The 20,347-nt window shown below is 43.0% G+C and overlaps 1 protein-coding gene across 9 annotated transcripts; it reads left to right on the top strand.

Annotated features, from left to right (window-relative positions):
- The first annotated feature begins 725 nt into the window (after positions 1–725).
- Positions 726–19,914, top strand: NRBF2 (nuclear receptor binding factor 2). Of its 9 annotated transcripts, none has more exons than XR_012674255.1 (7): positions 726–894; positions 12,497–12,581; positions 14,817–14,857; positions 16,017–16,912; positions 18,128–18,261; positions 18,375–19,515; positions 19,695–19,902. XR_012674255.1 is itself a non-coding variant. In XM_075154264.1 (4 exons), exons 1-4 carry the CDS (start codon positions 841–843, stop codon positions 16,731–16,733), a joined length of 897 nt encoding a protein of 298 aa, XP_075010365.1. In that variant the 5' UTR covers positions 726–840; the 3' UTR covers positions 16,734–17,558. The 9 variants fall into 9 exon arrangements, 2 of the variants coding, with proteins under 2 accessions (XP_075010365.1, XP_075010366.1); XR_012674254.1 differs by having other exon boundaries at positions 18,335–19,515; XR_012674253.1 differs by having other exon boundaries at positions 18,128–19,332; positions 19,438–19,515; positions 19,695–19,901.
- Positions 19,915–20,347: the final 433 nt, after the last annotated feature.

Below are 20,347 nucleotides of genomic sequence, written 5' to 3'. Positions count from 1 at the left end.
GCAATGAAGAGCCACGAGGAGCAATAGCAGTTTCTTCTCCCTCTCAGAGAGAGAGCTGAACCAGCCACCCTCCTGACCAGCTTTGTGCCCAGGGCTGAAATAACAGCCCGGACCCCATCACCTTTGCTTGTATTGGATAACACACCTCAGGGGAGACCTAAACTCTCCAGGGCAGGAGCTGGTTTTGCACCTTTGCAATGGAAGGGCGCTTCTCGCTGTCACTCGTGTCTGTGGCTCGCCTGCGTGACCTCTCTGATACCGGCACCGACCTTGCTGCCCTGCGGCGATGGGTGCTTTCACCACCACGCTTCATGACCGTGCTGGGTGCTTTTTTCCTCACAGAAACCCCACGCATTTACAGACCGACGACCTGTGCCACACGCAGCGCTGAATAAAGGGAAAAAAAAGGGAAAGACATCACGGTTGTGTGCCCCCCTGCGATGGGCGCGGCGCCCTCCCCCGGTTTGTGGCCATGCCCCGCAGCGGGCGCTACCTCTCCGCCTTTCGGAGGCCGCTCACCCGGTCCCTCGGACCGAGCCCCCCGCGCTCCCCTCAGCGGGGCACAGGGATAGCCGCCGCCGGCGCGCGCACCCGCGGGCGGGAAGACGGCCGTTGGGGCGGCGCGAGGACGGCCGTTGGAGGGGCGGGGCGGGGCCAAGAGCGGCGCCCGTTGCCCCGGCGACGCTCCCCGAGTCTCGCGCGACCCGGTGGCTCTCGCGAGGCGCCGCCCGGTACGGGCCGGGCGGAAGCGGCCGCCGTGTTTACAACCCGCCGGGGCGGGGACGCGGGAGGAGCGGCGCCGGCGGCACCGGGAGCGGCGAGCAGGCCGCCTCCGCGCCCATGTGCCCGCAGCCCCCGCCGTCCATGGAAGTGATGGAGGGGCCCCTCAACCTGGTGAGCGCGCGGCCGCGGGGGGCAGGGGGGGCGTCCTGTCAGCCGGTCCTGCCGCCGCTCTCGGCCCTCAGGCGGCGGCGAGCGCCCGCGGCGGGGAGAGGGTGACACTCCTCCCCTCTTACCGGTGGGTAACCGGACGGAGAAGCGCGACTTGAATAGCAAATAGGGCCCTCTCCGCCCCCCTCTTCATTCCCCCTCCCTCACAGCACCTGTTCAGGGCTTGCGCCAGGCCCTGCCGCGGCGGCACCGGGCCCTGGCCCGGCTGGAGGGGAGCGGGGCGAGCGGCTGTCCCGGACTTGAGGCGATTTCCGGGGGGTGGGGGCTGAACTCGCCGCAGTCCGGTCCGGTATCTAGAGGCGGGGGAAGCGATGGCCGGGCGCGCAGCGCTGCCCCACTGCTGTACGGGAGCTCCCGCAGGGCCCGCGGCTGGTGCGGCACACGGCGGGGGCTGGGCTGCTCCGTGCCCGGGGGCAGCTGGGAGCACTGCGGGAGAGGAAACAATGCAGGGGTGCGTGTAGCGGCATGTTTACATTTGGGGGGGGGTGCGTGTTAAGTCTGGCCCAAGTTGCAAACACAAGGGACGAGGGAAGTTCTGGAAGGAAGCGTTTAGATGACACAGGCCATATCTATGGGAGTTTAAAGAGTTTGAGAGACTTACCAGGGCCCACTACTGACTAGATGCTTCTTCTAATTTCAGAAGGTGAAATGCTTTAAAATCTTACATCAGTAATTACTCTGCTTAAACTAAATGACTATGGAAGTTTAACTGAAACATAGATGTCTGAAAAATGCATTTTCACAGAAGCTAATCGGATTTTAAACAGCCTAAATTGGTAGGTTTCTGTCACATAGACAAGATCTAGGGTCAAGAACGGTTAATTCTCTGCAGCCTTGTGGGTTTTATCAAAGCTGTATTTTGACTATGCCTCAGATGCAGTGATACACAGAGCATTCCCTTAGAAAACTAGCTTTGGTCCAGCAGTCCAATTAGCCAGGAGCAGCACACCAGGAATACAGCTGTAGTGCTTCCAGGAATGAGTTTGATCCAGAAATTGTTTAGACATTGCCATGCAAAACTTGGAGACTTGTGTCAGTTTAGTTTTTAATCAAAGCTTATTTGCTCCAGCATGGTGTCAGCCCTGACAAACCCTTGCCTGCTCTATACAGAGTCAGTCAGGTGTTTCTGGATTGCTCTCTCTAGTTTCAGAAAGGCTTGTAAAATTGGCATTGCAGACCACCCATGGAATTAGGGATGACAGTCTAGCAGGAAGATGGTCTATTTGGATCTGAACCGATGGTGCAGAACCACTCTGGGTATGTCTGCGTCATGCTGTCTCAGACTTTTTACTCTGTATAGTGGAAGCCTGATTGAAATAAGGAACAGCAGGAAGTAGAAAGCTCTTGTAACTTGTTGATGTAGTGGGTTTAAAGTTAGATAAACTTGCAGCACAGTAATGCAGGAGGGATAAACTATAGCTATTTCACAGACACTGTAAAAATCTTTTTAAAAGTAGATCTAGTACATGAGCATCTAAGGAGAAAATGATAATTGAATATTCATTAGTAAATGGCTGAAAGTAGCAACTTTATGGCAGTGCAGATGTCACCAGTTAGTAGTGTGTCTTACTGAGACCACTTACTAAGGATTGTAGGAGTAACAAGAATATGACTAAAGCCTGGTTAATGATCCTCTGACCACAACAGGAGCGTGCAGTTATCACACCTGTCTAACACCAGGCTAACAATAAGATCAAGACACTTCTGCATAATGGATGATACAGGAAAAAAGTTGCCTTATATAGTTCTGTACAGAAAATTATGAAGTTGCCTGTGCATATGTTGCTACTCCCTTTTAATGAGTATCCTGAAATACAAAATCTTTTCCTGAAACTGCTGCACAATATAGTCGTGGATCATCTTATATAGAAAAATGACCTGTCTTCTCAGGTTGTGTCAAGCACCATGAAAACTCTTCATGACAAGAGCTTGAATGGGTACAGTACCATGGTTAGAACATACCTACATTTTTACAAGGACATGAGGGAGTAACTAGAGTTTTGCAAAGCTCTTCTTGTATTCACAGTCCCTCTCTGCAGCTGAGTTTCAGATTTGGAACAACATTCAGGGAAGGTGCCAACCTCCAATATAAGAATGTTCATTTAATTTTTGATACTATCCAGGTGTCATGTATTTCACTTACTTCTCCTATAAATCTATTCTCTTACCTAAGTCTAGTTCCTGTGGATTGGAAAAGCACAACTTTTTCAAAGATGCCAAACCATCGGGGGGGGGGGGGGGGGCGGGGAGGAAACAACCAAACAAGAAAAACCCTAAACTACAAAGTGCTTTTGTATACACTAGTTGTTAACACTTATTTATCTGCTATCAATGACTTAAGTACAAGACGTTTTCCTTCTTTCAGTGTATCATGGCTTGCTAATTTTTGTGAAATTGATTTTTCTTTAGTTAAGGCTTTTCATTAGAATTTGCTACAATTGTTGGATGTTGCTTTGTCCTGTAAAACTTGTTCATTAGTTGTGTATTTGAGCATCTAGTCTTAGTTACTGGAAAGCATCGATACTGTCCTGATTTTCCTGGGGAGCTGATCTGACAAAAAAAGAAATTCCGTAGTAGTTTTGCAGTATCCTAATGTCTCCATTTCTCTGTCAACATGTAGCACACCAACTGCACTTAATCACTTGTATTGGTGGTTTTCAGTTTCTGTTATTGTTTATATATTTGACTATTTGCTTAGCCTTCCTAATTACAGGTGGCATGCCATACCTTGTTGTATTCTGCTGACTTCAATTACATTCTTTTTCTACCTTCTGAAAGATACATTTCCCTCAAAATAATATTTTATCTTTATGCATCTGGGTCTTAATGCCTTAAACTATCAATGATACTTCTTTTTCTTAAGTTTAATTATATTTTGGTTTCCCTAATTCACTGATTTACTTCTGTAGATGGCACTAGACAAATACAATTTGCTTTCCAGGTCTGTTTTTTTTAAAAAAAAAAAACAAACCTGTAACTACAGTGGTTTTTGTTTAATGGAAGTTTTAATCTTTGACCTTCAGGCCTAGTGACTTCAATGAGAAATGGACCTATCTTTTTAGAATTTGGGCTTTAGTTCTTCAGACCCCTTTTTATTTTTCCTTTTAACGTTATTCTTATCTTTTTGTACACCTCCTGTGCCATTGTTTCATGCTTAACAAATAATCATGCCAAGCCTAACCCCATCTTTCCTTCTTTTAACCTTTCTAGGGCTTGTGCTACAATACTAACTGCTGATTTGATTTTTTTTTTCCACTGAGCTGTCCTCAAGGTATTCATTGTATCCAGTGATACTTCATTTAGGAATAAATTGAAACAACTTTTCCAAAATCTGTTGCCATTGTCTGAGTTGTCAGAGCCATGGGAAAGTGTTTTGGGGCATCTCTGCCACTTGAGCGTTCATTCTGTCTCTTCCTCTTGCCCTTTTCCCTCCTTCCCTCTCCCCCCCTTAGTGTACTGTATGCTTTGCAGATGAGAAACATCATCTAATCTTGAAAGAATGGGTTAAAGCCCTGATTCTTATGCTTTTACTAACAAGGAAGCCTGTTCTTCAATCATACAAATAAAATTTTTAGGTTGTGCTGTGGAACTTAAAACTGATGTGGAGTAAGTGCAGTCTCTGCACCTGCAGGCAACCATATAGCAGATATCTAGTCCAGCTGAACACTTGTTTCACACATAATCCAGTGCCATAGACTAAGACATCTCAACATTCTTTAACAGATTAAAACTTTTAATGCAAAAGCATGAAGGTAAGTCTCATAAGAAAAGATGCTCTGTTAAAATTAAAAAAATGCAGTTAAGAGCTTCTCTGTGCTACCTACTGTAGGGGCAATTCCTACTGCCATCTGGTTGAGGCAAAGAATTCTGATCTCGCATCCAGCAATAATTTTAACCGTAGGTATAGGAGCAAAACGTATCAGTTAAGAATACAACAGCACACTACTGACCATCAGAAGGTTGGAAGTAACACAGTAAAAATATGAGGCAAATAGTATCAACCTCGAGACTAAAAAGGAAACTTGCTCATTGAACAGAGTCCAACATCCAGGACTTCATAACTCTGCAGATTCTACTTTAATATCTCAGTATCTTCCTAAAGAATATTTGCTAAGGAGCTATACCACCTCTACCTTGTATTCTTCCTACCAGGTAGTAGCACTTTATATGGCTTATAATAAAATACAATCCAAAAGTTGGTGAATATCCGTTGCCTATAACTTTCTTGAAGTGTAAGGGACCCAGCTTGAAGAGCTGTTGTTTTGATGAAAAGCAGAAAGCACAGACCAGTGGCTGGAGTGAGAATAACACAACAAAATATATATTGCAAGAATCTCATATAATGGAAGCTTTTAAGATTAATGCTGTAAGACATTGGTAGCAACCATTCCTTTGCAAGTCAATCCATGGTCTACTTTAAGAAATGGTTTAGAAGTGAGGTGAATATTACATCCACACGAGAGCAAAGTAACAAGCAGAATAAATATGCAATATAGAAGAGTAGAAGGAGAAAATAGAAAGCATCTATGAAAGTTTACCAGAGACCAAAGGATTTAAACCACATGGGCCAGTGTGTCTGAGACTTAATGCAGCCTGCACCTCTGTTATTTTGATTGGAAAAACAGGAATATTATGTTAATCTACAGAAACATCCACTGAATCCAGTTTGGGTTTGTTTGGTTTTTTTTTTTAAATAAAGCATAACCTGAAAGATGCTATACTTACTCATCCAATCTAAAATGAAAAAAAAAGAGAGGCAGATGCACTCAATTCTGAACTCAAACTAGAGAAAACAAGCTTTTAGGTAATAAAAGTGGAAATATCATTATATAGACATCCCTAACGCAAAGTCTGTTTTTACCACAGTGGTGGAAGCCTTGTCTTGTTTTTCCCAGTAACATGATCTATATGGGCCATTCATTTCAGCTAAGGGAAACGTAAGGTGTGAACCCACAGAGGCAGCAGCATATCTGTTTGAGTAAAGTGACTGGAGGTGCTGAGGTAATGCATCAGATACTCAGCTGAACAGCCAGATCAGTAATAGCCTCCTTGGAAAAGCTCGACAATGTTGTATTCAGTTGTATAACTACTATTAGAGCACAACACGAAACTGTTCCATGTTGCACATATAACAACTTGCAGTAGCTCCCAGTCAAGAACATAATTAGCTAAGCTACGGGTGGTTGACAGAAGTATTATTTCCTCGCTGGTATCTATGCTGTTTCGGTACCTACCAGCAGTGCCTTTATGCAGCGTCACGCTGGCATTACTTGCATATCGTCAGGCTTTGCAGTTCAGCTCTGAGTAAGCATGCCTAACAGTTTAAAGACCCAAATGAAGCCATCTCATAGAGGCCCAGGGAGGCAGCAGGCTGAAGTCTTTCTGCCCCAATTGTTTGAACTTGTTGCTCCTGGAATAGTTTGTTTACGGGACCATTTGTTGTGATGATTCAGTTGTCCCTACTAAGGGGTAGCTCAGTTGCTGTTAACAGCTTAAGCCATGTGGTTTAGAGCTACATATAGGAGGCCAGATTGTTTTTGTTTATTATCAGGGCAGTGGAATTGTTCTCATTTAGCTTATAACCTCCAGTTACCAAGACTTTTGTAGTACCAGCTGCAGCACTATATACAGGGACAAGAAAAGCATTACGAAAGCAGCTGAGAATTGTAGGGATACAAAATGGCTCTGACAAACAAGTTGAAGCATTTAGTGCTTTTATCATACTAAATGGATGAAAAGGAAGAGAATGAGGTTGATTTGACTATGCATTAAGTAAAAGGATACCACACCTTAATGAAGTTGCAGGTGATCCGGGAAAGAGCTGCAGCTACGCCTGTATGGGGTTTTGAAGACTCCAGTGTGAATGTGAGTTGGTTTCATTCCAGATCTCTTAATTGCATTTGCATGGTGAGGAACTCAGACTAACCATTTTATCTTAAATTTGGAATAGGTTGGGAACACACGCGTAGTCAATTAGAGCTATTCAGTGAATTAATGTTGGTTGGCTAAACAACTGGTTGCTTGTCTGCCCATCTATTTAAATTCTAATACTATTGCTTACAAGCAAGTTGAACTTCAACATCTTTACAGTTCAATACAAAGTGAGTGAGGAGTCTGTTAATATTGAGAATACATTCTCATGAGAGTTTCATACTTGGGTTGTTCTATAGTCACACTAACCTGTAATTTACAGTTAAGTCATTGTTCTGTCAACCTTGCTAAGTACAGGCTTTCAAAGACAGAAAATTGAGCTAACATGTGGCTAGTGGTATTGGTTGAGCAGCCACAATGGGTTCTGCCATTTTTTGTTTCTCTTTCAGTCAACTCTATCTTTCTCTACAGAATATAAGGAGTATTTTTAAGGGGGCTTGCTTCTGTTGATAAAGCTACACATTACCATTTCCTTAGGCTTAGTGGCAAATATATTCCCATTAATTAGCATGTTACAGTACAACTCTTTATTATTTTTGCTTTTAGTGTAACTGCCTGTAAATACAAGCATTTTCCATAGTCACCCCAAGTCTTATTCATCATGGTTGCACCTTTTTTTTTAATTTAAAAAAAAAAAAAGGATGGCCATAGTTTATTCTTGGACCTCTCAGGTCAAGTTTTCCACTTGTATTCTCTCTTCATTCCATTTTTCCATGCATATGCAGACATATGCATTCAAACCCTTCTAAGTTCACTATTTCCTGGTAAGAATGGGTTTGAAAGAGACTTCTGTGTGTGTAGCACTGACAAGAGTGTTTGTGGGCTGGGGGGAACAATGGTGCACCACCTCATCCCACCCTTTGTGGCCTGCTGCTGTAAACATCCACATGGAAGATACTTAGCACTCTTTCATACAATATGGAAGCAATGCAATGTGCACTTTCTGACTCTTCCTTTCTCCCATATACATTCTTAGAAAAACAGCTCTGCAACCTTAAGGAAACAAATCCCCAAACAGATCCCTCATCTCTCAAAAAAAACTCCTTCATCTTTGCTTTCAGCAGTAAGAAAGCATAGGTATTGATCCTTTCTGGCAAAGATAACTGGTATTCACAGTTCATAGCATAAAATAGATGATATTAGCAGCAAACAGTGGTTTCACTTAAGACAGTTACAAACTGGTATATTAGACAGAGCTTCTTTGCAGTTAGCTTTTCTCAGGCCCCATCATTTTAGCAGCTGGGTTTCCCTGCCTTCATTTGTAACTTTATTAGTAAGTAAGGCACTGTAATCTGTGATTCATAATCAGAGTCCCTTACAACGAACAAAGGCAGCTGTAAGCTTAACATCTTGTGCAAGGCTTTGTCCACTGAAGAGCTGTTCCCATTAGGGCAACAAAGGAAAACAAAACATACACAAGACTCTATCTCGGCTACAGGAGAACTGTTGCGAATTACAACTCTTAGGAGAGGGTAGTAGACTCAGCCTATTTGAAAATGAGTAGTACTACATCTACCTTTTAAAAATATTGTAGGATCAAGCAGGTTTTTTCCTGTTACTCTTCTTTCTATAATAGCTAGCCATCAACTGGAATCATATGGGGAAAGCAGCAGCTTTCCCCCTCCCCCCACAACCTAAGCTAGGCTCATATGGTGGTAATCCTTTAAGTTGTAACGATGCGTGATCTCTAGAAAGAAAACTAGCATTTTTATTTTTATGTTTGAGGGAGTGGTAAGAAATCTGGCAAGTGGGCCTTATGGCTTCATATCTCATGGCCTGCAGTCGTGTAATTGTCTAGTTTATATTCCAAAAATATAAGTTGGGTGTTAATTTTTGGGCTGCTAAAGAAAGTTCTAGGCAAAGAAGAGACCTGCATTGCTGTTTTAGAAGGTTGGTTGATTATTTTTTTTATACTGTTGCTCAGAGATTACATAGTCAATGGTTTGGCTTAGTTGGGTGGAGAATGAAATAGAAACATTTCTTTGGAATAGCAGTACAAACTTACAAATGCAGGTATCATCCCTTAACATCTCAGCTGCAGTTGGAAAATTTGAGGAAAGTTGTCTAGCTTACCTGCTTCTCTAGTTGATCCAGAGTGGTTCAAGTGACACAACAAGGCATACGCAAATCCCTATGAACCAAATATGTTAGAGCAATGTGAGGAAGCTTTTTAGCTTGGTCATCCTTCACTCACACCTGCTTCCTCTTATGAGAGTCAAGTTGTTACACCTGTCCAATTGCCTACTGGGAATTCCTGCTCGTCTGGATTGGGAGGGACATCTGGAAGTAGTTGTCAAACTGCTTCCCCCCCTTCAATTCCATAGCTTGTTAATAAATTATAATTATTCTTACACCACATCCTACATTTATTTCCAGCACTGCAACTGGAAGAGGAAAGATAAATCAGATATATAAACCCACTGCAGTTATGCAGCAGCTGTTTCTCTAATCATCACAGCAGCAGGACCGAAGTCAAAGCAGTCCTGCCTGAATCTGTTGGGAACCAGCACAGCAGCTCCAGAATTGTTGGTGTAAACACCTTCCTCTAGCATGACATCAGACCAGGGATAAACTTCAGAGCCATTTTTTTCACTTTGTGATATAGGACCAATTCTTCCATTGCCAGGTTTATAATGGGATACAGGCCACTCTGAGTTCAAAATAGATTTGCTAACAATGGTTGAATGCTATGTGGCTAAGTGTAACCGAGCGCTAAGAATAAACCAGCAGACTAGACAAGATGTAGGACCTTATCCATGATATGTGACTATTAAGCATCCAAGTACTTCTGTTGCAGCTTCATCACTTGCTGCTAGGAAACAGCACCACTAATTTCTTCAAACTGCTGGTGATGAATAATCTGCCGTGAAAATGGGAGAAATTCCTTGGTCTTTGCACAATCAACTAATTGGAACAAACACTCACAGGGTGGAATAAAGTAAAGATTTCCTTGTCAAGCTGGCAGGAAAACATACAAAATGAGGAATTCCTCCCCCATGACTGACTGCAAAACACCTAGCTTTCTCACACAAGGCTGTGCTGAAACACTGATATTTTTTTTTTTTCTGCTGTGGTTCCTCTTGTTTCCACTGGGGAAGTCTGGTGCTCTGCATCAGAGCAAGATAGCCTGACATCCATATATTTTGATGTAACAGCAAAAAAGGCATTTTGACCTTGTAATCAGAGAATCGTAGCTTTTCTTTTTGCTAGCATCTCTGGACTGTTGTTTTCCTAATTTTATTCACAGTCTAGCCCAACTTCTTCAGACTCCCTTCAGCTTCACTGGGAGTTAATTGAGAATGGAAATAATTTAATTGCTCAATCAAATAACATCTGACTGTTCTCAAATGTTCTGCATGTGCTTAAGTGATTTCAGTAAGATCATGCTCCAATAGTTTAAAACATATGCAAATAACCTTTGAAAACAATCAAACTCAAATTCTTGTATGTAGAAACCAATAAATGGAACCAGGCCCCTGGCTTGTTGAATTGCTTTCTTAGCTCTTCTGTCTCTAGCTACCCTGTTTCCTCTTTCCCTGTTTTTTTTTAGACCTGCCCATACAGTTTGCAGAAGCAGCTGTATCAATACTAATTTATTGAAAAATTGTTTTGCAAGGAGCTAGCTCAGGTGTTTTTATGTCCATGACATAGCTAATTTGTAACTGGATGAGCTGCCATGAATAACTGAGGAGATGGCTCTATATGAGCTGATACTGTTTGTTCATTCCCGTGGGAAATAAGTTTATCTTTCCAGCCTGTGTCATTTGTAGGAGTCCATAGAAAAAGGCAATAAAATAGATGATTTTTCAATAGAAAAACGCTTACTCTTCTGAGATAATTTAACCTCAGGGCAGAAGAAACGGAATGCTGACAATGCTATGAGGATTGAACGAACATGAGGAAGAAGAATATAACTGAAATTTTCATTGTGAAAAATCAAGGAGAGGTTTTTGTGTGGGGGGGGGTTTGGGTTTTGTTTGGTTTTGGTTTTTTTTTTTTAGAACACTCCATATTAGCATATGAAATCAGTTTTAGAAAAGCCAAATGTCCAAATGCAGTGATATAACTGCTAGGGATTGTTTAAGAACAGCTGTTGCCCAAAAGAGTGTTTTCTGTAGAAGTCATTCTCTTCTGTGTTGTCAGAGCTGCTAAAATTCTGGTAGCAAATTGAACTTACTATAACACTGTAGGTGATATGTCAATTTGGAGGACAAAGATGACAAAGAACTTGATCTGCATTTTGGAACTTATTTTTAAAATGGCTGTTAGTATAAGTATCATGTTAGTCCTGATAGAATCATGTTACCATCCTGTCTGGATTATCTGACCTTCGATGCTTCTTCCAAGGCTGTAGGAGACAGAGAAAAGTATAATTCCATAAGGCCTGTAGGGAACCAGCGTCTGAGGATATGGACAAATGCTCTCATTTTTATGTTGATCCTGGAACATGCTTAAAAGTGAGTCGGTGACTTATATTCACCAAACATCTGAAGTCTGATATGTTTTATGCCTTTATTTGGGTGAAGGGAGGGAATAGAGAATTTGTATGGATCAGAGACAGAATTACAGAGGCAGATTTCAGGCTTTCAGGTCTGTCTCCCCTACAGGTTCAGTCAGTATGGATTTGGTAAAGGCTCTCTTGAGAAACAGTAATCTTAAAAAAACAAAGAAACGGGCAAACACTTTCTTCAGATTCCTGAGTGTCTTGTATTGTTTCACAGAGTCAGTGCCCGGTACTTGATGTCTGTTTACTTCAAACTCAACGTATAGTAAAGTAGTCATGAATAATCTGTGTTACTGACAGCCTTGCCGGTTAGTGGTTGTAGCCTTTCATATTACATAGCTTGTCTTGGAGGAAGGACCATAAAATTCATGTCTTGTAGTAAGACAAAAAGACTTGCTTTCATGAATGTTGCAGTGCTGGTTATGCAATACAGTTTCTCACTGAGCATATGCAAATACTTGCATCAATTGCTTGCTTTCAGCAACATCCTTAGTCTACCTTAGTGGTTTACCTTAGTGGGTTACAAATGCTAGTATAGACTTAACTGTTGTACAGCAACAACGTGACTTTGATATCTTTAACTATGGCTGTGCTGCTTCCATTAATTGGTGTAAGCTGCAAACAAAAAACCCAAGATCTTTTGCAATTTCTTCACCCAAGAGGCAAAGCCTCTTGGGCATGGGGCAGCAGAAAATGTCAAACCAGCTGTAACATAATTCAAATATCTTGCATTCTGCCAGGTGAATTGGTTATAAATACTTACAGCTTCTCATAACTTCTTATGGCCCTACTGGTCTTTTTACACAACTACAGTGAATGCCTGCCTATAAAGGAGAACATGTACTTTCTGAGGAACAGCTTCAAAAGGGTTTTGTTGTGTACACACCATCTTTGCTGCATTAACAAACTTCAGTTCTTAGCTGTACAGTATGGATTCTTGTAAGGTAGTATTAAAAAAGAAATCAAATTATAAAGCTTGGAAGGGAGTGGGAGCCTAAAAGCCTGAGAATTGGAATCAGTACAGTTTCTCAGATGTACTGATTACCTTTAAAACAGGTGTAACTATTTGTCGGTAAACCCTTATTGATATAATGCTCGCTTTATTTTAAGGCTCACCAGCAGAGCAGAAAAGCAGACCGTTTGTTGGCAGCAGGGAAATATGAAGAAGCAATTTCTTGTCACAAAAAAGCTGCTGGTAAGTAGGTATTTCTCACATTCCAGCTTTTAAAAATCAGTTTCTAGATTTGCGTGCTTCATGTAAGTAGAATATCTAGTTACTTGCAAAATATTCTTTTTGTTCTTAAAATGTGAATCTGTTTTTCAGTCCAGATCAAGCACCCTTTTGGAAACTTTCTCTCTAATATGAGCAGCTAAAGCCAGTCGTTTCCAAAATTGTTTTGATTGGGGGTGGTTATCACTGTGAAGGCAGTTCTTGACTCAAGATGAAGCCGACACCTTGTGTCATGCATAAACTGCAGTTTAGGGACCTGCTGTAAGCCAGTTTCACTTTACACTTTGTATTTTCTTCACTGCTTTCATAGCTGAAGTCACCTGCTTTCTCTGTTGAAAAAGGAAATACATAGACAAATGTTTGCTTACAAAAGTTTACTTACTTCCCTTTTCTAATGTCTGAATCAGGACAGCTAAGAACAGGTGATGAGCTCAGCTTTCCCAGAACTCAAGCAAAACATGAGCTGAACATGAGCTGGCAGTGTGCTCAGGTGGCCAAGAAGGCCAATGGCATCCTGGCCTGTATCAGAAATAGTGTGGCCAGCAGGAGTAGGGAGGTGATCGTGCCCCTGTACTCGGCACTGGTGAGGCCGCACCTCAAATACTGTGTTCAGTTTTGGGCCCCTCACTACAAGAAGGACATGGAGGTGCTGGAGCGTGTCCAGAGAAGGGCAACGAAGCTGGTGAAGGGCCTGGAGCACAAGTCTGATGAGGAGCGGCTGAGAGAACTGGGACTGTTTAGTCTGGAGAAGAGGAGGCTGAGGACAGACCTCATCGCACTCTACAACTACCTGAAAGGAGGTTGTAGCGAGGTCGGTGTTGGTCTCTTCTCCCAAGTAACAAGCGATAGGACGAGAGGAAATGGCCTCAAGTTGCGCCAGGGGAGGTTTAGACTGGACATTAGGAAAAAATTCTTTACTGAAAGAGTGGTCAAGCCTTGGAACAGGCTGCTTGGGGAAGTGGTAGAGTCACCGTCCTTGGAAGTATTTAAAAGATGTGTAGATGTGGCGCTTAGGGACATGGTTTAGTGGGCATGGTGGTGTTGGGTTGACGGTTGGACTGGATGATCTTAGAGGTCTTAACGATTCTATGATTCCATGAAAACAGCAGATTGCATGGCAGGCCTTGACGCTGCAATTGACAGCCTCTCCTAAGTGAGACTTTGTGCATTTACCTGTCCACTTAACTAGACATGCTCAATTATTTGTGTTGGAGTCGGTCAGCTGGCTGACAGTGCAGCAACTGCTTGGCAGAAGAAAAAAGAGGAGGTCTTAATTGATGCAACAAGTAGGACGTTTCCAGTGACAGAGCTTGTGTGGAGACAAAATAAGTGGCTACTCCGAACATCGTAACCTAGATACCAGGCGTTCTCACTTTTCATTCATAAATACTAGAAAACCCCATAAAATGAGAAACTGATAGTTTCTTTGGTATTTATGAATACCCAGAGCAATGAGGGATAGCACTTACATTCTAATAGGCAGACTTTTCTTTTTAGCTTTCTTCGCTTCATATACCAAGACAAAACCCAGAAGTGCATTGAATGTTTATTGCTTTTCTTCATCTGATGATTCTGTGCCATTATCTTTCATCCTTCCCAATTTGGTTAAGAATTTCTTATATCTTATCATTTTCAGCACTAGCAAGATATGCTCAAAGTCTGAAGTGCTGCTGACTGAAAGCCAGCACCTTTTCTGCTTTGGAGGGGAAGCTGATGAAAAAAGTGGGGAACTATGAACTATACCTCTTCATCAAGAATATAATTATAAAGCATGACTTGATAATACTGGTGTGCCATGGGCGGGAGGATTTTACTTACCACATTTTGTCTTAAAATGCTTGTATGTTAAAAGCCTGGTCCTTAGTTATGTTTCTTCCCTTCACGGGAAAGTTATTCTTCTGGGACTTTCTGGAAATGGCTGCTGTCGTCCTCTGAAAAACAAATTGGAACAACCTGAGCCAACAAGATGCCATGGCAAGGGTGTAGCATGTATTACATGATCTTACAGCAATTTTTTCAGACTTTTGAAAAAAGCAGGTGTTTCCAGCCACTATAACTTGGTAAATACTTTGTCTCTGGACTGCTGCTTTTATGTGGGGATTCACAACACAGGAGGTCCAAAGCCTTTTCTTAGCTTTTATGGAAACGTTTAGGTTTTGTAACCCTGTCCTAAGTGTTTATCAATTTTCTCTTCTGCAGCATACCTTACAGACGCTATGAAGCTGACCCAGTCAGAGCAGGTGAGACCAAAGTGCAGCAGACGCCAGAATCAGCCATAGCTCTGTTGTGTGTCATATTATGCCCTAACTGATCATACCTCTCTTGGGCGTTCGCCTCTGCATAGTTTTCTGAACCCGCAGTCACAGCACCAGGAGTTTTAGAAGTGCAGCGATGCTAGTCTTCCTTGAGAGTTTTTCCAAGTTTACGTGGAGCAGGGACAAGAGAACTACTAACCCATCCAAGGGTTCTCCAACAATGGTTTCTAGTCTGCAAGGCATCTTCAAGTAGGTGATAAAACTAGTTTCATATTTAACTTTTGCTGTGAGGCACTTAGGTTGTTTTGCTGAGACACAAAGCTGAGCGTCTCATCTACAGCCTGTAATTTTGGTTTTATTCATCCTGACTGGGGGATCTCCGGAACAACAGCACTACACCTTTCCTTATTCATTGCACGAATCTATCTGTGAAAGTAGTAGTGTAGTCTGCTCAGCACTTTTATAGCAGCAGGCTTTGAGTTTAGCCAATACTATCAAAGCAAATAACCCTTGGAGATCGGACATCTGTCTTTCCTCCGAAGAGTCATTCTTGTAGAAAAATGGTAGCCTCTTACCCAGGTGGTTCCTGTGAGTTATTAATCACCATGCCATCCCCTTCATTAAATATGGCTGAATCATTTGGGTCAATATCTGGCCTTGGAGCACTTTTCTGCTTAGTGTTGGGTGTTACTAATATGCCTACGCAGATACCATCACAGAAGCATACAAATAATTTGTGTTATTTAGCTGAAATGTGGCTGTGCATGCCAAGTGAATCTCTTCCTTCTTGGTGTTGGTCATAGGTCAGTTAAACTCCTAATGCCTCCGCTCAGAGGTATTGTCATAGCCTGGTCAGTGACTTACAAACAAACAAAAAACCAGAAAGACTAGATGTTAACTCACTCCTTCGCAATACTAGTAGTTATGCTAAATTTGGATGACATATCTGGATCTGTTGCATTGTACAAGCAGAGATCACTTCTTGTTGGATTTAGTATCTGAATAACAAAAGCTCCTCCCCCTCCCTCAGGCATGCTGTGATGCTGTTTATGTAAATATTTACATGCATGCAACTTTACTTGCATGAATATTCAGGTGGAATTAAGGATCACGAATTAATTTGTTTAATCTTGTTCTTACTCAGGCTCAGCTATCACTGGAATTACAAAGGGATAGTCACATGAAACAGTTACTGCTCATCCAGGAGAGGTGGAAAAGAGCAAAGAGAGAGGAAAAGCTGAAAGCCCAGCAGAATGCTGACAAGGAAATAGCTGCACATCTTCAGACTTCTTATAAGCCATCTGCTGAAGACTCTGATGATCAAAACGTATTGGTTCCTGTTACTCAGAAATACAGCCCTTCCACAGAGAAACATCCACAGGATATTCAGGGTGTCTTTGACAGGGACCCAGATACACTATTATTTCTCCTTCAGAAAAAAAAGGAGCCGGTAGAAGCATGTATTGGGAGTAAAGCTCCAAAAGATGACAAAACAATAATAGAAGAGCAGGCAACCAAAATTGCAGATTTGAAACGGCACATAGAATTTCTTGTAGCTGAAAATGAGAGATTAAGGAGAGAGAATAAGCAGTTAAAAGCAGAAAGAGCTAGACTCCAAAAATCTCCAGTAGACAAGGAGTTGGATGTAGATGCTGACTTTGTCGAGAAGTCAGAGTTGTGGGGTCTGCAGCAACACTCAGAAACTACTTCTTCAGCTGCAACTTGGCAGAAGTTTGCAACAGCTGCTGGGAAGGCAAAGGACATTCCGATACCCAACCTTCCCCCCCTGGACATCCCATCTCCTGAACTCCCTCTGCTGGAACTCTCCGAAGATATACTGAAAGGACTGATGAATAGTTAAAAACCAGGAAAAGTGCTCAATGTAGTTACCCAAACTTAAGAAAAGGGAAAACCACCAGGACAATGGTGATCTGAGGGCAGAAACATCTAACACAATCCTACTGTTGGAGAAAAGGCATTAAGGCAACTTTGTTACTGTGAAATACGCATCATATCTGATCTACTTCATAAAAGTTAAAGGTACCATAATGGGTATAAGATGGCAAGCTCTTTAGTCTTTCTCCCAATGTTTCAAACCAAATGACTGCCTGGAGAATGTTTCAAGTAACACAATCCTTCAGGGTTTTAAAGTATGCTATATGTAATAGTTATCTATAATGCCATAAATGATGGTGCAGAACCTAACTGTTACGGTTGCCAGTTGGCTGCCACTTCATATTGAAAAATGCTTTCTAGCATGAATTTAAACCGTGCATTTCATTATGCATAACTTTGTTAATTCAGATACAGTGCAATTTATACACCTCCTAGATGGATTTATGTGCCACACTCTTTTCTCCTGACCATGTTAACCTCAAGTCGGGAGAGATTTTAATTTCCATTCTATGAAGGAACCAACTTATTAGTTCTGTTGACGAGGTTTTTTTGGGTTATCTGTTTACATAACTAATCAGGGTGCATCGAATCTAGCTATTGGTTTCTGTATAAAGTGACATTGGTTAAAAAAAAAAACCTATACTTACGGAAAAATACCCTTTTTGTTTTCAGTGATGCTTGAATGGAAGTAATTCTAGCTGGCAGTATTTGATTGAAAAAGAAATTGTTTACAGCTTAACCTGATTCAAAAAGGATATGAAAATAAAAACCATGGTGTTTTGACACGAAACGTGTGTTAAATCTCTACAAATGTTGCAGAGTTTAAAAAACAAATTAAGATTTATACTAACAGCGTTAGTACCCACGTACAGCTGAACTTCTGCGTTCATCATCCAGTAAATATGGGAAAGCTGGGATGAACTTAGAGGGCTTTGCCTATACATGAAGTGACTCGGCTAATAGCTGGCTTCCAACATCTACAGAGCGCTGAAGTGTCAGAGGAAGCAGCACTGTGCGTTTGCCTGGGGACAGGCTACCCGGAGCTGAGCAAACCACGCTGCGAGAGCTGCACACACCCGTTCAGGGTTTTGGTTTCTGCGGAGGGCGGTGCAGCCCTCCTCACGCTCAGCCCCCTTCAGCACGGGTCAGACAGTGCCTGGCCCCAGAGCGTTAGCCAGCCCTACCTCTGCACTGGACTGTACCTGAACGGAGGCGTTGCAATGTCTGGTGGAGGCATTAGTTAACTTTAGCTGTTACTGATTAATGAAAAGTGTTAAGTGCTGCAAGCTACCCCATTTTAAGTTATTCTTGTGTTGTTACAAGGTAAGCTTGCTTTCTAAGGGTACGTCTTTCTTCCAGAATAGACTTGGAAGTGCAGCGAGAACAACTTACTGCTGTGCAAATTCTCCCCTTACCTCTGTATACTTGGTGTCTCTATGCTTGCTTGAAGGAGAGTAGGGACTGGAGGCTAAAAAGAGCCTATGGAAACAAAGGTAAGACAAGCTCATTAGAGGAGGTCCCTTGTGCTGAATTGTAGCAGGAAACTAATCTTGCTGGGGAAAAAAGTTATTTTTCAGTTGGAGCAGTTCAGCACATGTCCCCACAGAACAGCTGTGATGAGGTAGCCTGTTCCAGGTCAGCCCCAGCTCGCCGCTCTCACAAAAGGGCAAGTTACGTTCTCCACCGTCACCTGCCTGCCTGGCTGTTACAGGTAACAAGGCAGTGAGGCGTAGTGTTTCTATTCACCTAAGTAAAGCAAAGAAAATGGTATGTGCTCACAAGAAAGAAATAAAATTATACCTGTCTCATGTCACTGCCAGGGATGATAGCCCAGGGCTGTTAGCTACAGATAGACATTTCAGCTGTCTCTGCAAACAGCAACTGTAGGAGAAGGAAGCAATTTTTAGCCTGGCTACCTCTGCTGAAGAGTCAGGATTCTTCAGAGTTGGGGTAGGGGAACTGCAAGCTCTCCTTCTGTTTTTAAGACTAAACTGTCCCTTCATGTATATAGCTGCATAATCAAAGCACCAGATCTGAAGGAAGCTGCTTCTCTGTAGGAAGATAGCCAAGTAGGGGCAAAACTACACGCTTCTACTTTTGAAAGTGTTGTTAAAACTTTTCTGTCTCCTGCAATGCAAATGTTTGTTTCTTCTTGCAGTCTGCCTACTCAACACATGACTGCTGCTGAAATCAAACTCCAGGCAGTATGGCTTAGCACGAGTTTTCCACTCCCGTGAGGGATGCAGGAAGGAGAATGGGTGCCACATTCCCTTTAATAGGATAGGAGCATGAAGCTGCCGTATAAGCACTGCTAGCGTAACTGCTAGTGTTACACAAGGCCCGTGAAGGTGATGTGGAAAGCTGACTATGTGTAATACAGAGACCGTCCTGGAGCTGGAGCAGGCGATACCGGTGAAGAGTCAGACCATGGCCTAGTGAACAGCTCAGGTGCCCCTGCTGAAAGGAGAGCCTGAGCGCTGCTGTCCGCTTCTTTCCCTCCCTTCCATGCAGCAGCATGGTCAGCCAGCCACGAAGCCTACAGAAAGACCAGCATGTGGGAGCAGGTAGGATCACCCCTTTCAGCAGCAGCATGGGACAGTTGTAAAACATCCTACAGCTGAGAATCCATTGAATAATGACTTTTCCTTATGAAATTCTTTACATTCCAGGGAAAAAGCTAAGTGTATGAAATAAGATGAAATATTTTAATTTTTCCAAGGAAGGAATTCTTCAGTCTGAATTCAGAGGTAAGCAATTACACAGTCCATTTAAAGAATGAAAGGTTGTATAGAGAATACTCACCACTAGAGGACAAGTTTTATAGATATATAGCGATGAATCTAAGGAAATTCTTCTCCAACGTCTGTCACAATTAGTTTATGCCCCAACAATTTAAAACTGCTTCAAATTACTTATTGCCTTTCAGCTTGTTTGAGTTCTGGCACCATGAAATGATAAAAAGCAACACCAGGTGTTCCTTCCCTGCACCTCTGGGTTAGTTGGCATTATTCTTCACGCACCCCTTCCACGCTCCCTTCAGTTAGGGATGCATATATATATATATATTGTATGTCCCTTCTCTCTGCCGCCTCCTCCACGAGACGGCGTTACCGCCCGGTGGGTGGCGGCGCGCCCGCGCACCCGCAGGACGGCGGCCGCCCCGCCGCCCCGCGCCCTCCCGTCCGGCGGGCGCAGGCGGAGCCGCGGCTCGCCGCGCCCCGCAGCGTTGGCTTGCCGCCGACCGCCACCTGGTGGGACCGCCCGCGCTCGGCTCCTCTTTCCTCTGACAGCGGCTTGTCCTTGCCGTCGTCGTGTTAACCTGCTTATCCCCCAGGCGCAGCGCCTGAATGCTGTGCAGAAAGTCAGCAATTCTGCATAAAGTACAGCAGCAACAGCAAAGCGGTAAGTGATCGATGGTCACACAGCGTGGAACCACAGCCCGGCACGGTACGCAGAAAGATTCCCATGGGTGGTGAGTCTGATCCGTGTTGTTTTATGCTGGGCAGAACTAAAAACTTCTGTGGTCCGTTATTTCAAAGTGTCTCACCAAGCACCAATTTTAAACGTGTCCAGACACTG

This window comes from Calonectris borealis, chromosome 7 (genome assembly GCF_964195595.1).
Source record: "Calonectris borealis chromosome 7, bCalBor7.hap1.2, whole genome shotgun sequence".
Lineage (NCBI taxonomy): Eukaryota > Metazoa > Chordata > Aves > Procellariiformes > Procellariidae > Calonectris > Calonectris borealis.
This window is presented reverse-complemented; position numbering and strand designations above follow the sequence as displayed.

What these genes read in the sequence shown, in the direction of transcription:
- NRBF2 (XM_075154264.1), top strand. Translation starts at nt 841, where the DNA reads ATGTGCCCGCAGCCCCCGCCGTCCATGGAAGTGATGGAGGGGCCCCTC. An exon ending in TGGAGGGGCCCCTCAACCTG is followed by an intron (nt 895 to 12,496) that starts GTGAGCGCGCGG and finishes CTTTATTTTAAG; the next exon opens with GCTCACCAGCAGAGCAGAAA. An exon ending in TTGTCACAAAAAAGCTGCTG is followed by an intron (nt 12,582 to 14,816) that starts GTAAGTAGGTAT and finishes TCTCTTCTGCAG; the next exon opens with CATACCTTACAGACGCTATG.